This window comes from Cynocephalus volans, chromosome 7, assembly GCF_027409185.1.
Source record: "Cynocephalus volans isolate mCynVol1 chromosome 7, mCynVol1.pri, whole genome shotgun sequence".
Lineage (NCBI taxonomy): Eukaryota > Metazoa > Chordata > Mammalia > Dermoptera > Cynocephalidae > Cynocephalus > Cynocephalus volans.
The window spans coordinates 108,855,161-108,869,938 of NC_084466.1; the positions used below are offsets into that span (position 1 = coordinate 108,855,161).

The 14,778-nt window shown below is 41.2% G+C and overlaps 1 protein-coding gene across 12 annotated transcripts in view; it reads left to right on the forward strand.

Moving 5' to 3' along the window:
* Window positions 1-391: 391 nt before the first annotated feature.
* FAM13C (family with sequence similarity 13 member C) overlaps window positions 392-14,778 on the forward strand; it is a 109,639-nt gene continuing 95,252 nt past the window's right edge. For 8 of the 12 annotated variants that reach the window (XM_063102384.1, XM_063102380.1, XM_063102381.1 and 5 more), the window contains exons 1-3: window positions 721-870; window positions 7,204-7,260; window positions 10,712-10,898. In XM_063102384.1, coding sequence (XP_062958454.1) covers window positions 809-870; window positions 7,204-7,260; window positions 10,712-10,898 — 306 coding nt within the window. In that variant the 5' untranslated portion in view covers window positions 721-808. Of the gene's footprint in view, window positions 694-720; window positions 871-7,203; window positions 7,261-8,119; window positions 8,269-10,711; window positions 10,899-14,778 lie in introns of those variants that run through there. The other 4 variants (XM_063102389.1, XM_063102390.1, XM_063102391.1 and 1 more) reach the window with 4 other exon arrangements.

Below are 14,778 nucleotides of genomic sequence, written 5' to 3' on the forward strand. Positions count from 1 at the left end.
CTATCCTTTGTAAAGGTTCTAGGAAGCGCTCAGGCGGTACTCTCTGGGCGTAGCAAGCCCCACCCCTGCACGGTGTCCTAGTCACCAGCAAAAGCCTGGAATAAATTCTCCACTCGCCCTGCGTGGGCTCATTCACAGCTCTGTCGTCCGGGGCTGGGCGCTTCCTCTTGGGACTGAAATAACAAAGCACAGACAGATCGGGTGTCATGCAGCGAACCCTCCTTCAGAGGCAATAAAAACCAACACACAATAAAAATAAAAAACCAGCAGCGATGTCCCCTGCCCCCTTGTCGCTCCCTCCCAGCTTTTCCTGAACGATGGATGAATCTCTGCGAGCCTCCGTCCCTGGGGTGGGGGTGGGGGTGGGGGGAGCTCAGTAAAATTGGTAGGAGGCGTCTGGAAGAAAGCAGTCTCTTGGGTATTTCAGCACCTAGGCAGGAACAGTGGGGCATTCCTAGTGCCGGTCCCGGGGGCGGCTGGCGCAGAAAGCTCTGGCTTCCACGCGGCGCCCGGGTCGCGCGGTCACTCTCCAGGTGCTCCTTGCTGGATCCCTGGGTCCGGGCCCCGCCGCCGCGCCCCGCCCCGCTCTGTTCCCACCGCCTCGCTGCCGGGCTGCCGGGCTTTGTGGTTCGTCCGTGCGGCTGGGCCCCTGCTGGGGGTGTCGTTACGAGCATGTGCAGACGGCAGCCCAAGGTAGAGCGAGCGTGCCGGGCGAGCCCGGAGACCTGCCTTGCAATGCCATGTTGGTGTATGTGCTCTAACTCCCGGAGAGCGGTCAGGGAGACGGCTCCCCGGCCGGACTTGGCTGATGTTTTCTTGTTTCTGTTTCAGCCTTCAGGATAATTCCTTCAGCAGCAGCGCTGTAACGGAGTAAGTGATTCTTGTCCTTAAAATTAGACTTGCATGCCTTTCTCTGGAAGCAGCTTTCATGAAGGTATCCTCCACGGTCCCCAGCCGCTGTTCGTACTAGATGCATTGTCTCCTGTAATCTGGGGCCGCGAAGAACGCTAGACATGCTGACTGATGGGGCTCAGAAATCTTTACAGGTTGAAATCAACATTTTAGCAGCTGCGGGAGAGATATGAAAACCAGCTGATTGCTTGTGAGACGATCAGTGCTCCAAGATACATGTTCTTGGAGCTCAGATTTTTAAAAAATCTATTTGGCAGGTCAGAAAGGAAGCTTTGTTGTATTTTGTCAACATTGGTGTCAGTTTTCCTGGAATGCATACTATACACATTTATAGCAAATAAGAGATGGATGTGAAATGACTTGAGTTGAATTTCAGCATTTAATAAACAGGCTAAACTTATCCTCTCATCTACAGATTTTTAAGACACAGCAGAGTAAACTTTTCTGCATGCCTTTTGTCATTTCTGTCTTCTGACCTCAAAGATCTGGCTATAGGAGGAATGAGTCATCTGGTCTTATGGCTAAAGCTGTTGATTAGGGCAACTAACACCATTTAAGCACGGAATGAAGGATTGTCATGTTTTACTCAAGGCCAGCAGGCACAGTATTTTTTTTTTATTAGATATTTATAGTTTGTACTTTTAATTCTTGCCATCCCTTCCTTAATATGGTTTCCTAATAGTATACTATACATATATGTTAAAAATTAATAGGTAGTATATTTGCTAATACTACACATAACATATATAAATGTAAATTACATGTATGTGTATGAACTGTATATACTGATGTTTGCTTTTGGATAGAAGTCACTCTGAACAGCTTTTCAAGAGAGAGGCATGTGTAAAAGTTGTATATTTAACTACTTTTAAAACATGTAGCTCACTTGGGAGCTGTTTGCTTAAGTTACCTGAAAAGCAAATAAATGTAGAAATAGGTCTCATTTGAGTTTCACGTCCTACCGCTGTCACATGTCTTGCTGATGGAGGGGTAAGTTTCTACAGTGCCTCCCAGGCCCTCTTATTTCCCACATTCTTTTGTTTCTCTGTTTGGATGTGCTACTCTCTTTTAGTGTCTAGATTTGAGCTCACTTAAGTAGAGTCACTTAAAAAAAACAAAGAAAACAACAACAAAAAATCAGGGTAGACTTTAGAGGATGCAATATAAAATACTTATTTAGAACCGCATCCTGTTAATGAGATTGCTTGGTCACCTGCGCTGCAACTTCGCTTTTCTGAAAGCCTGAGAGGAGGGGAAGGAGGGGTGCCAAAGTCTGCATCTGCAGGCCAAAGGTGAGCCCTTGACTTCCTGGTTCAGGTGCACAGGTACTTCTCTCCCCGCTTGGCTGTGTTTACAAACACCAAGTACTTTCTGGGCCTGATTGTGGAGAGCCCTGTGTGGCTGAATCCCTAGAGTCAGCCACTGGCATAGCAGCTTCAAAACGGGAACACTTAGTTCCAGATTTCACATGGATTTTTTTTTTTTTTTTTTTTTTTTTTTGGTAAAAGTTTTATAGTTAAATCCTGGGGTAAGTCTGGTGCCTTGTCTTTGGACACTCCCCAAGGAATTCTGATTGCATATGATCATGTTGTTACTTTCTGAGAAGTGACAGTGATTTATTTTGAAAGGCACTGAGTGATAATTGGAATGCCATCTGGCTACTATAAAAATCTAAAGACCATGCTAAAAAACATACCAAAAGCTTCATAGGTGTAACACAGCACAGACTGGGGTTATTTAAAACAAGTCATTGTCTAACATAACCTTTTCCCCTCCCTTCAACAATATGAACCACATCCTTTGGTTCTCTGGGTACGACGCCATAGCCAGCAGGACCAGGGCACACTGTGCTGAGACATAGCAGGTGCTCAGCAATTGTTTGGTTGTGGTCTTGGCCCACACAGAGGAGGCACTTTCCTCTCTTATACAAGAAAAGTTCTTCTTCCTCCTGTCGTCACCCCATTCCTCCTTCCTCCTACTTATACCCACTTATTTTCTTGAGTGCCTAAAATTCCACCTAGAGATGATTTCTTTCGGATCAAGGCCTCTAGTAGTGACTCCTACTGAAATGGAAATGTAAAAGTCTGTGCCCCTGGGAGGTGTATTCAAGTTGTCATTAATACTTTAATATGAATTATTTAATCAGATATGTTAACTTGTCAGGGTTCTGGTTGGCCAGCTGAGGGTCCTATAAGAATCAAAGGGAAAGGGAATTGGGAGAGACTCAAAGACAGACTTTATTTTTCTCTTTATTTTTCCCAGGCCTGGCACTGTCTGTCAAGCTCTGGACCAATTCAATTTCTTTTTCTACCCAAATTCTTTCAACATCACAATGGCCTTGTCCTTTTCTTCTGTATCTGCAGCACCTTTTCATCTATTCTTTTTTCATGGTCATTTCCTATGTTGTCCTGGCTAACTTTCTATTTGAGATGAAGCCTGGCCTGCAATAATTCTGATTAGTTATCATCCAAAGTGGTGGTTCTCAAAACAAACTGATCACCAACATCAACTGGAGAAGGGGACTGGAGCCTGTGAAAATCACAGTCTCGCAGCCTTTATCTCAAACGCCAAATGGGTGATTATGTTGGACTCAGCCCAGCGCTGGCCTGGGTTTCAGAAACCTTTAGGTCATTGTTAAACTTTTTGGAAGAATACTAGTTATGTCAGTGGGCAATCTGGTTTAAAACTTCACATTGCTGGGTCCCACCGTAAGAGAGTTGATGTAGCGGGGCTGGGGTAGGGGTGGGGCTGGAGTCTGTGACTTTACAGGTGGTTCCAGGGCCATACTTTGGGAAACACCACAAGAGGCTGTACCTCTAGAACTTTGCCTTCTAGGAATTTGGGACTACAGGGGGAATGGAAATCCCATTCTAGCACTATATTTTATCTAACAGCCAATCTGTGGCCTGTCTGCTTATTTAGTTGGAAAAGAGAACTTTTCATGGGCATTTCTTTTACCACCATTATTCTAGGAAACATCATTCTCTCTCCCCTGTAAGCCTCTGGGAATAGAAACTGAAGAGGTTATTTGATTTCTGTCTTTTGGGTTTAGTGTGGTGGAGCAGAAACAACCCAGGTTTCACTGCTTTAGGCCTTGGAATCCTGGGCAATAACCTAGCCTCTGTGCAAAGGTAATTCCTACCTCACAGCATTGTCAGGCTTAATTGAAATTATGTGAAAGAGCAGTCCATACAAGTTTTTCTTGTTTGTGCTTAGTAGAGCAAACAAAAGTCCAAATAGAAAAGTAATAACCCCAAGCATTTCACAAAGAAGTCATTGCAAAGACAAATTATCCATATATTGTCTGCGCAACCACAAATTAAGGACTGTAGGACTTAGAATCTAGTTGATGAGAACTACAAAGGAATTCATGTAATAGAGGTGTCTTTCACATTTTTAAAACTAGTGAACAACCACAAGAAAAACATTCTATATTGCAATCCAGCCCACATAGATATATATAATTTAAGTTCTGTGAAACAATGAACCCTTACTATACTGACATTTTCTACTCTGTTTCTCTAACAACACTAACAAAAAAATGCTGGTACCTGCTGTCTAATTTCAAGACCCACTAAGAAGTCACAGTGTACAGTTTGAAATACATTGAACTAGAAAATGTCCAATTTTGAATATCCAAAAGGGAGTTCCTTAAAGGGATTGGTTTTAAAATTCCTGTATAGGGCTATAATGTGGGAAAAGAATGCCATGCCCCAGGTCAGTTGGCCACTTGGTCTGAGTTGATTTTCTTCCAGGAGTGGGGATATCTGGATATGGGTTCCTATGGTGAAGTCCAGTTTTATAATTGGGCTGGTATTGTACATTTGCAGGGGTCTCCTGGGCAAGAACAGAAAGGAGATGCTAATTGATTAGAAGTTGATGGTCTTTATCAAATTAAATAAAAACTCAACTGAACTAAAAGAGCTTGTATATACATGTCACGTTAAGCCAGTAGGGAAATCTATTTCAATTCCTGTATCTACGAGCTTAGAATTGTGAGTGGCAACTGGAGTTCTTCAATAGGCATTAAATTGGATCAACGAATTAGGTCCAGCCTCATACTTCAGAAAACATCTGCAACTTTGTATGTTCTGGTGCCAAGTTTCCATTTTTAACTAATTGTACTTTGAGGAGAAGGATTAGTAAACCAAATGAGGGGGAAAAATATGTTCTTGCCAAATCCCCAAACAATAGGTATTGTTGAGCTCCAGGGTTGAACCTCTGGTTGAGCCCTGGTTCTTTGGAAGCAACAACTCTAGATTTCTATTCTTCATTGATATTTCTATGTGGCTGTTGGAAAACATCTTTAGTCACGTTAAAAAGCCCAGATGATCTATTAGGTGGGTGCCACTAAGGCACTACTTATGAATTTTATTTATTTTTATTTTATTTTTTAATTTTTTGACCAGTAAGGGGATCTCAACCCATGGCGCGGTGTTGTCTGCACCACGCTCAGCCAGTGAGCGCACCAGCCATCCCTATATAGGATCCGAACCGGTGGCCTCGGCGCTGCCAGCACTGCACTCTCCTGAGTGAGCCATGGGGCCGGCCCATTACTTGTGAATTTAATCATGGTTTTCCATGGGATGGACAGAGTAGATTATTGACAGTCAAAAACATGAGAAACCAAGGAAATTTAGTTCATTCTGTTAATAGGAGCATTTTATTAAGTCAACCAATTTTTTTTAATTGCCAAAAGGCACAAAATATTTCAGCAAGTAGAGAGGGTTAGAGTCTGTAGGTGGCCTTTGTTGAATTCCCTAAAAAACCATAATTTAAAAAAAGATTATAAGGTAAGAGAACTGGAACTTTCAACAGTTCATTCTGTGGGTTGATTATACACCATTGCCAGTAAGGAATATTTAAAATTTTTAAATCATTTCTTATAATATAAATACTGTATGATGGTTATATTTATGCATGTAGATATTCATTTGCTTCTTTATTTTTGTCTACTCACTACATTGTGTATTTCTCAGAGTAGGTTCCAGATCTTTTTCAAATTTTGTGTCCATTAGAAGCAGTGCTACTTAAAATGTGTGTCTCCAAATTGTAGCTTGTCTGAGGTAAGAAAAGAACAAAAATAGGGAGTTAGTATTTACTAATTTTAATAGAAATTTGACATTGCTATGTCATTTTTACCAAAATATTTGTCAGCAGTGGATTGGAAATAACAAACAAACTGGTTGGTCCTGAACCCCACAGAGTTTGAGAAGCATAACTCTAATGCTTAATGCAGTACTAGGGATGCAGTAATTGCTCAATAAATGCTTGTTCAATTATTTCAGGGACCAGATCTGCTGAAGGAAAAGAGGTAATGTTTGAATTCAAGTGTTTTTTGAGTGTCTACTCTGCGGTAGCACTGTGCTTGGTAATGGGGCAGTGTATCTAGACAAAGAAATATAGTTATTTCTACTCATTAAATTAGTAACTAATTACAAAGATTTCAGAGGTACAGAGGATTATAGAGCAGTATGAGGCAAGATATAGTTGGTTACCAAAACCTCAGAATGAAGAGTAAATATTTATGCATTAAGGTTAAAGAAGGAATGTGGCACGTGGGTGAACTTGGCTGGGAAGGTTCACAGTGCTCATGGCCTGACTTGGGCAATGAAGAATGTGTAGGATTTGAAGATGGAAAGTGCATTGCAGGCTGGGGTGGGGCCAGTTGAGAATAACTGAGAACAGGAACAAAGTCTCCCTTCTACGCTAGAGTGAAAGAATGGTCCCATTCCAGATTCCCCCTAGGCAGTGTGGAGCACTGAAGATTTTTCAATACAAGAGAGCCAAGAATTTTTTATAAGGCTAATCCAGAAGTTTTGTGAAAAGGAACTCTTCCATTTCATAAGATCAAGAAAGTCCAAGGTCAATGGACTGGTGGTCAAATGGGAACTGGTGTGGTTTGGGACTGCCTGAAGAGAGAAAATGCAAGAGGCATGTAGTGGAGTCTCTTTTGGGCCAACAGCAATCCACCAGTCTTGCTGCCTGATGTCTGTTCAAGTGCTGTGAACACTTAGGTCCTCTGTATGATCTTGTTGGTTTCGATGATGCAGAGCAGTGGAGGCAAAAAGCAGAATCACATCTGGTTCTAAACTTTTAAGCTCACATTATATGACAACGTTGATATCATTACCTGGTAGACATGTTGGGAATTGAGCTGGTCTGGGAAAGAGTGGTGAGGATTACTATGTATTTTAGTTTACGATGCTAATCTTGAGATAATTCTAGATTATTGCTGCTACTGCTATAGCAGACAGTTGGATCTGACATGGATTTTGTTCCCTCTCCCAGGTGTGACGAAGACAGACTCTCTCTACATGAAGACCAGACTGATTGCTCCAGTCTCAGGTACAACTCACCGTTGCTTGGTCCTTATTTGTGAGAGAGAGAAACCATCAGGGTCTGGGAGCTTTTCTTTGAATTCTAGTTTCTTTTTTTGAATTCTAATTATTTGTTCTTATGTCTCATCTCTTCTACTAAATTTTCAGCTTTGAGGGAAGTTTTGTCCACTTTTGGATACCACCTTAGCACCAAGGATAGCGCCTTATATATGAAGAACACTCAATAGATGTCTGTCAAATTGAACACTCATTAGCCTATCTCAATGTTCCCCTCATAAACTCTAAGGAAGAAGCTCTAGATTACTCACCAAACATGTCATTGAGTGTCTGGAGTATGATGTTTGTCATCAAGGGGCCCTTGGTACGGTGGCAAAACTTTCACAAATAACCATTTCTTCCACACTTACTTTGTTCCAAGCATTTTCATGTCCATTTTATTACATAATTTAAACAACTGAAAGGGAGCTGATATTTCCTTCCTCATCCTGTAGATAGAGAAATGGAGGCTCAGAGGGATTATAGCTTGTCCAAGATAACATAGCACTATGTGGCAGAATTTGGACCTAGCTCTGTCTAACGCTAAAGTCCACTTATTGGATAACAGTTGTTGAGGGCCTATTTTGTATGCCAGAAACCAGTCAAGATTTTGGATAAAGGCAAAGCAATCTCTGCTGCTAGGAATTCAGTCTGCTAGAGGATACAGGCAAAAATACAGATGATGATGCTACCATGCATTAAGTGCCATATTATACGAGAGGTAAGCAGAGGATTCACTCGCGGGGACCAAATAGCCCACAGAGGTTTCTGGAATGAATTCCTGAAGAAAATTACATGTGGCACATGACTTTTTTTTTTTTTCTGTTGAGACCTCAGACCAAGAAAAAGTTGATGCCACCAAAGAGAGGAAGTGGCTTACTGGAAAGCCAACAGAGAGGAGAGAGAATAGTTGGAGTCAAAGGAACAGCAAGCAGTTCGGGAAAGGGGGTGAAGAGGCAAAGGGTGATAAGAAGTGAAGGTAAACAAAGACCAGACTTCATAGGATTTGTATGCCTTGCAAGGAATTTGGAATTTATTCTGAAGGTATTGGGTAAAAGAGCCCTAGGTTTTTGTTTTTTGCAAATAACCACTTGGCTAAGGCCCCCCTGAGAATAACAAGAGCTTTCATTTATTGGTTTGCAGCCTTTCATTCATTGGTTTGCTAGCTTTCTATGGTAGGCATTTCACAGAGCCTGTGTTATTGCTGCAGGGTAGATATGGCAGTCATTGCAATGTGTGAAGATCGTAGAGGTGAAGTGACATGTGGTCCAGGCTACACAACTAAAAAGTGGGGGGATCTTTCAGACTCTTGCTCTTTTCAGGACAGTCATTCTCAGTTATGATATTCTCAGTTATGATTACTTATACAATAAGTAGTGGCATAAAGTAAACAACCTGTACGTTTCTGTTTGGGGGATCCTGAGAAACTGATAGTATGTCAGAAAATATATTTCTAAAGATGACTCTTGTCATCAGGCTTTACATTGGTGTCATGGGGGAAAGATGCTTTTTGCTCCCTCCCCCTTTCCTTACATTGCAAGACAAGGAGGTAAATAAGATCACACTTATAAATTTGGGGTGACTTGAAAATGTCATATAAAAACAAAACTTAAGTATTATTTTTGGAATCAAAATAGTCATTTTAGATTTGAAAAACCACTTTTTTTTTTTTTTATTCCTGAGTGTTTTGGAATCCTTCTTGAGTGAGAATCATTTAGGTAACCATAAAGGTAGCTGCTCTTTTGTTTCTCAAGCAGGAGCGTAGCGTGGAAGAGTATTATTTGTTTCTAGTGAAGGAAATGTACTTCAAATGAGCTAGTATGGTTTGCAGCTCATGATGTGATATTAATTTCCAAACCCATTAGTGACTTAGCAAAAAAAATTAATTGTAAATGATTTCAAAGGAATAATATCAACCTGTGTCTCTGGCATTGATTTTTTTTTTCCAGTTACTAACATTGAAGAATTATTTCACTCGCTGAGTTCTCCCTTATCATGCAGCACTAAGTTTGTCCTGAGACTTAACTTTAACTGCTTTGCATAGTTTTATTCCCACACCTTGCCCAATTGCACCCTTGTCATGCTCCAGACCACCTATTCTGATGGGTCTTTTCCCAGAGGCTAATTGGGGCTCCTCCTCTCCTGATATCAGCTTGGCGAATTTAATCTCTCTTTTATTTGCTGGTCTTGCCTCTTGGCTTTGTATGTCCTTGAGTAGTGAAGAATTGCTTCCCAGCTGACCTTGCAAAAGCTCTTTTATGGGTGCTTCTGTCAAGGGAGCATAAAGGAAAATCAACACCTGGGTGAGGTGGCCTCTCCTAATGACCTGTGTGATCTTATGCCAGTGATTGCCAGTGGGGTAAGGCTGATGATATTTGATCATATAAAGAGAATGCCCCAGTTGGTTATGTCCATGGTGTTTGCTTGATTCTCACCAAAATTAAAAATAAAATGCATCTAGTTTTAAACGGAACAAAAGGTTTCAAATAAGAATGCTATCATGCCAGTATTTTTTGAGAAAATTGAAACTGGAGGAACGTTGGGAAATTGTATTGAGTTTTATTGTTGATGAAGAATACAAGTCCCATTCCAGTACTAACTGTATGAAAGTAACGCCAGCCTATTCCATCTTCTTCAGTGATTTCTCACTGTTAGAAACCAGACAATAAGATCTTTGACTTTTCACTCAGGTTACTGTTTGGATGGCTTGATTGGGTAAAATTTGGCCCTTGCCTTATATTTTATCCAGGTAACATGTATCCTATCAAAATAGATCCCATTAAACTTTTAAGTTATAGGGAGATGATTATAAACTGACATTGCCAGTGAAAAGCAAGCATCCTGCCTTGCCCCAAGAACACAGGCAGGAGAGACTAGAGCCCTACCTCACCACTCCGGGGCTGCGTGGACTAGCCCTTCCATCAGGCACATTATTTAATCTCTGCGTTTTAGAGTCTTAATCTAGAAAGTTGGGATGACAGTATCCAACCTGAATATCTCACACTACTATTGTGAGAGGAAAATACAACATATGTGAAAGCACCTTCAAGTGAAAAATTCAAAACCAATGATGAAGATATGTACATAGTTCCAATTACAAAAAGTAGGTATCCACTAACAAAGATTGAAAGGGAAGGTGCAGTGAACTAAAGAGTGACTCACATGTCTTAAGTTCTTGCTTCTGTAAAATTGGCCAGGTCTGTGCTAGAAATTTTGCTAGGTGCCCTGTAAATATAGCAGCAATGAATATGGCCAGCCCCTGTTTCCCGCAGCAGTTTATGCATTTGTGTGTGTGTGTGTGTGTGTGTGTGTGTGTGTGTGTGTGTGTGTGTGTGTGTGTGTGTGTGTGTGTGTGTGTGTGTGTGTGTGTGTGTGTGTGTGCGCGCGCGCGCGCTTTCTAAATTGGGTCTTGCCTGTTTTAGAGATGAAAGCAACAAGGAGAATTACCCCGGCGGCGCGGCTGTGGTAGAGGAGCACGGGGCGGCGCAGCATGTAGACAGGACCGTGCTGGTGGACGGCGTGCTGCGGGCCGGCATGGGCAACTTCAAGTCCCGCAAGCCCAAGGCCATCCTCAAAGCCGACAGCGGGAGGAGCCGCGGAGAGAGTCAGGTAACGGCTCTGTCTCCTCGGGCTTTTGCTAGCAGGTGCTGCAGGGCGCGGGCACCGTCCTGGCAGAAGGCTCGAGTCCGTTATTTTGCAGGAGGCGATTAGCTTGACTTACTGCGCTCGCCACCGGCCTGGGACAGGTGGATGCCGTCCTTGGTTTATAGGCGGGGTGCTCTGGGCAGGCTAATCATTTAGCACCCTTTCAAACCGATATTCTTAAATACTGGACTTTGCTTTAAGGAAGCAGCTGCATCCTTTTTGGGGGGGGGGGGTGGAAGATCTAATTATCTTCATTCATCCAAGACAAGGTAGCTCTTTCCCCAAACTTGGAGATTCTACTCAGCAAAATCAAAAGTCCCATTTTCACCAGGAGCCATTCTCCTTGGGCTGCAGTTTTGCAGCCTTGAATAAACACTCAAGTGTGTATGTGTGTGTTTGTATGTGCATGTATATCTGGTTCTCTGAAGTCTGTAAGTATTTAAATGGATGAATGAAGCATTTTTCCAACTAGGTTCTGGTAATAAATTGACATTTTATAAATTTTTAAAATTTTCTCGAGTTTTTTAGGACTGTAGCAAAGAATGTTTTATTGTTTGTTTGTTTGTTTTTTAATCTTAAAAATCTCTGGTATAATTTATGATGCTTTTAAAAAGAGATTAAATGAAAATAATCTACTTTGGTTTTACTAGGACATTAATATTCCCAACATTGAGGTTATACTTGTGATGCACCTAACATAGATTTTGGGACATAGATCTTCCATAAATGTTAACTTTGCTTTTTTTTGTTAACATTTAGGTGTTAACCTTAAAAATAATGGGGAGGCTGTAAGTGTAATAGGTTAATTAAGTAATAACTTTAAGTCCAGTCCTATTTAGCAAATGAGCACCAGGTGATCTTCCTGTTAGAGCACCTTTGTCTGGGAGTTTATTTGACCTTGCAATTTTCTTATTTGCCTTGTGATTTTTATCTCCCTTCTTCCTTGGAATTGTAACCTCTTATGTAGTCAGTTAATTTTGCAGGGAGATGAAAATGCCCTCTGCATTCACGAACCTGTGTTGTGATATTTTTAACTGAGTATAATTCCCATTGCAGAGAGAGGTGAGTGTGAAATACCATTTGAGTTGTGATAAGCTTGAGATCATGACTGTTACTGAATGTACTCCAGCACCTGTCTGATTAGTAGGGACGTGCTGGGAGGGCACAGGTTTCCAAAGGGCTGCCCCTAGAGTCTGACTGATCCCAGGGAGGCTTTGACCTTGAATTTCCTGCTGGGAGTCACCTGTGACATGGGGTGACCAGCCATCTCTCCTCAGAGAGCCCCTCTTTCTTGTCATGCTGTAGTCTGGCCTCGTAGAAATTACACTGTCATCACTTGTAATAAGGTGCTAATGGGGCATGTAATTCCCAACCTGTTGCTCATACACGGGAAGATTTCAGGAGAGAGATATGCTTGTATATTCTTTGCTCATAACAGAGCATTGGAATTCTGGACTGAAGGTAAAATTCACAGTGGAATTTAAGTGGCCTGTTCTACCTGATTCAATGAGCGTCATTGTCAAATATAACATACCAGGCGAGATGTTGGTTGCATGACCGATTTTCCCAATATATCCTGGTTAAAAGGAAGACAGATTATTTTTGAATGCATGCAATTAAACCTACTGCCACAAAGAAGTTTGGACACTTGGTATGAGTTTCTGATTTCTGGGGGTCAGTGAGACTCTGACATCATTTTAAAATGTTTTATTTCAGTTTACATAAGCAGCATTTACTGAATTGTTATGGGTTACAGATAGTTGAAATAGAAAGAGAAAGGACTTTTTATATATTCAGAAAACAGAACATGGGAACAACAATATGCTAAACAAATAAGTGCAATAAGATTTTCCTTATCAATCCATTCAGTCTTACATAATTAATTCTTGTTCCTCTTGATATTGGGTTAGTGGTATCATGAAGCCACCTGCTTCTCCACTAAAGTTCTGCAAATCTTGACTCAGCCCACTGAGTTATCAGCCTCCTGTATCCATGAGTGTTCTTTGAATGGTCAATTGTTTAAAGTAGCTGGTCCTTTACTGTGGGACCCTTGAGAGTCTTCTTTGTCGAAGACACAAACACTGACTTACAACTGAGTAAAACCTCAAGCAAACGTTGGAGGAAAACACAATTGTCTATAGATGACAGAACTGAAATGGCTGTGGTTAATTCATTGCAGGTAATTGTAAAATGTGAAAGGTCTGATGAGAGTCCGTAATAAGACTAGTGTAATGTGGAAGGCAAAACAAGATCATAAAATTATTCTCTCCAAATTAGACAGAATGTCTTAAAGGATAATGAGCAAGCCTATTTTCAAAGAAGGCAGGGAATGTTACCTCTGATTTTATAAAAAGGGATGAGCATAGTTTTTACAGAGGAAAAAAACCCTCAAGATATAACATGATAATCCTGAAAGAGTATACCAAGAATATCAAGTAAAAAGATTCATTAAGTCTGGAATGGGTCCTGGACGTCTGCATCATTATTATTAAACTCTAAAGGCAAGTCTGGTGCATCTCTGATTGAAAACCAGTGGCCTAGATAATGCCAGATTCAGATGAAAGCACTAAGGCTGTGGACAAGGCAACATTTAAAATAATAGCTACAGTTATTACTGATAACATTATAGTGTTGTTATCTAATATCATCAGGCAAAGTTCCACCAGGACTTGGACAAATATAGCAGAATTTGATAGAACTATTTCATAAGAGTTTTGATCACAGGGCAAATGTAACATTAATTAGGTTTACCATGCAGTGTGGTAGAGAGAGTGGTTCTGTTTTTAAAGCTGGATCTATTTGGGGAACTTGAGCTTCTGCTGCAGCTACAAATCCTGCCCGATGCTGTTGCCATCATCTAGACACTGAGTTCCAACTGGTTTGTTATAAGACCGTCATTCCCCAAAAGCACCTGTAATGAACTTACGGGCACAACTTTTATGAGTTTAAAAGCAACCCTCTTTGAAACCTGAAGAGCATCATTGTAGGTGTTGCGCTATTGCCATTTCTGGGTTCTCTTTTCACAGAGTTTACATGCAAGACCCCAGAGTGGCTCGTTGGTCTGATCCTAACCAGGTCAGGAATGGGGGTTTGGGGAAAGGAGGAAGAACCAAATGGTAGCTGTTGGAAGTCTGGCAAAATGTTCCACCTTTCTTACCTTTCTTCTGATCATCCCCAAAATCAGAATCAGAAGTTCCACTTCTGGAAGGTCGTATTCAGATCTTACTTTGAGCAACTTTTCTTTAATCTTGGCCTTGACCACTTCTATGAGAAGGAACCATGGGCAGAGTAGCAGAATCAGAGGTTTTGTGTGCATGTGTGAGCGACTGATTCCAGTTTTGCACCCACTTTGAATGATTTAAAGGGGAGGGATTTAGGTACATTTACTGATCCAACAGAAGACCAACCAGTAAGGCAATGCAAGAATGACCTCAAAGAAGTTAAGATATTTAGAATATGGAGAATGTTTATTTGAACCAGGGTCTGTTTTTCTTTCTGCTTGTTTGTTCCTTTCTTCCCTAGACAGTAGGCTTTACAAAAGTATAGCTTAGATGAGGCCCATTTAGTGAACTGTCTCCTGAAAGACCAGGTTTTAGGGATGCTATTACTAGAGTTCATTGATATGATGACTTTGAAGTTAAAACAAGATGGATGAGTCGGTGCTAAGCACAAACTCCTGATCAAAGTGGAATTCAGTAACTGTTTGCTGTTATGTGGAATGGCTAATGAGACAGCAAACACTCTTTCCAAGGAGTAGAACTGACTCAAGCCATGGAGCTTTTGCTGTGATATTATGCGAGAAATTAAAAACGATCTTGTTTCAGTCACCATGCAAGTGATAATA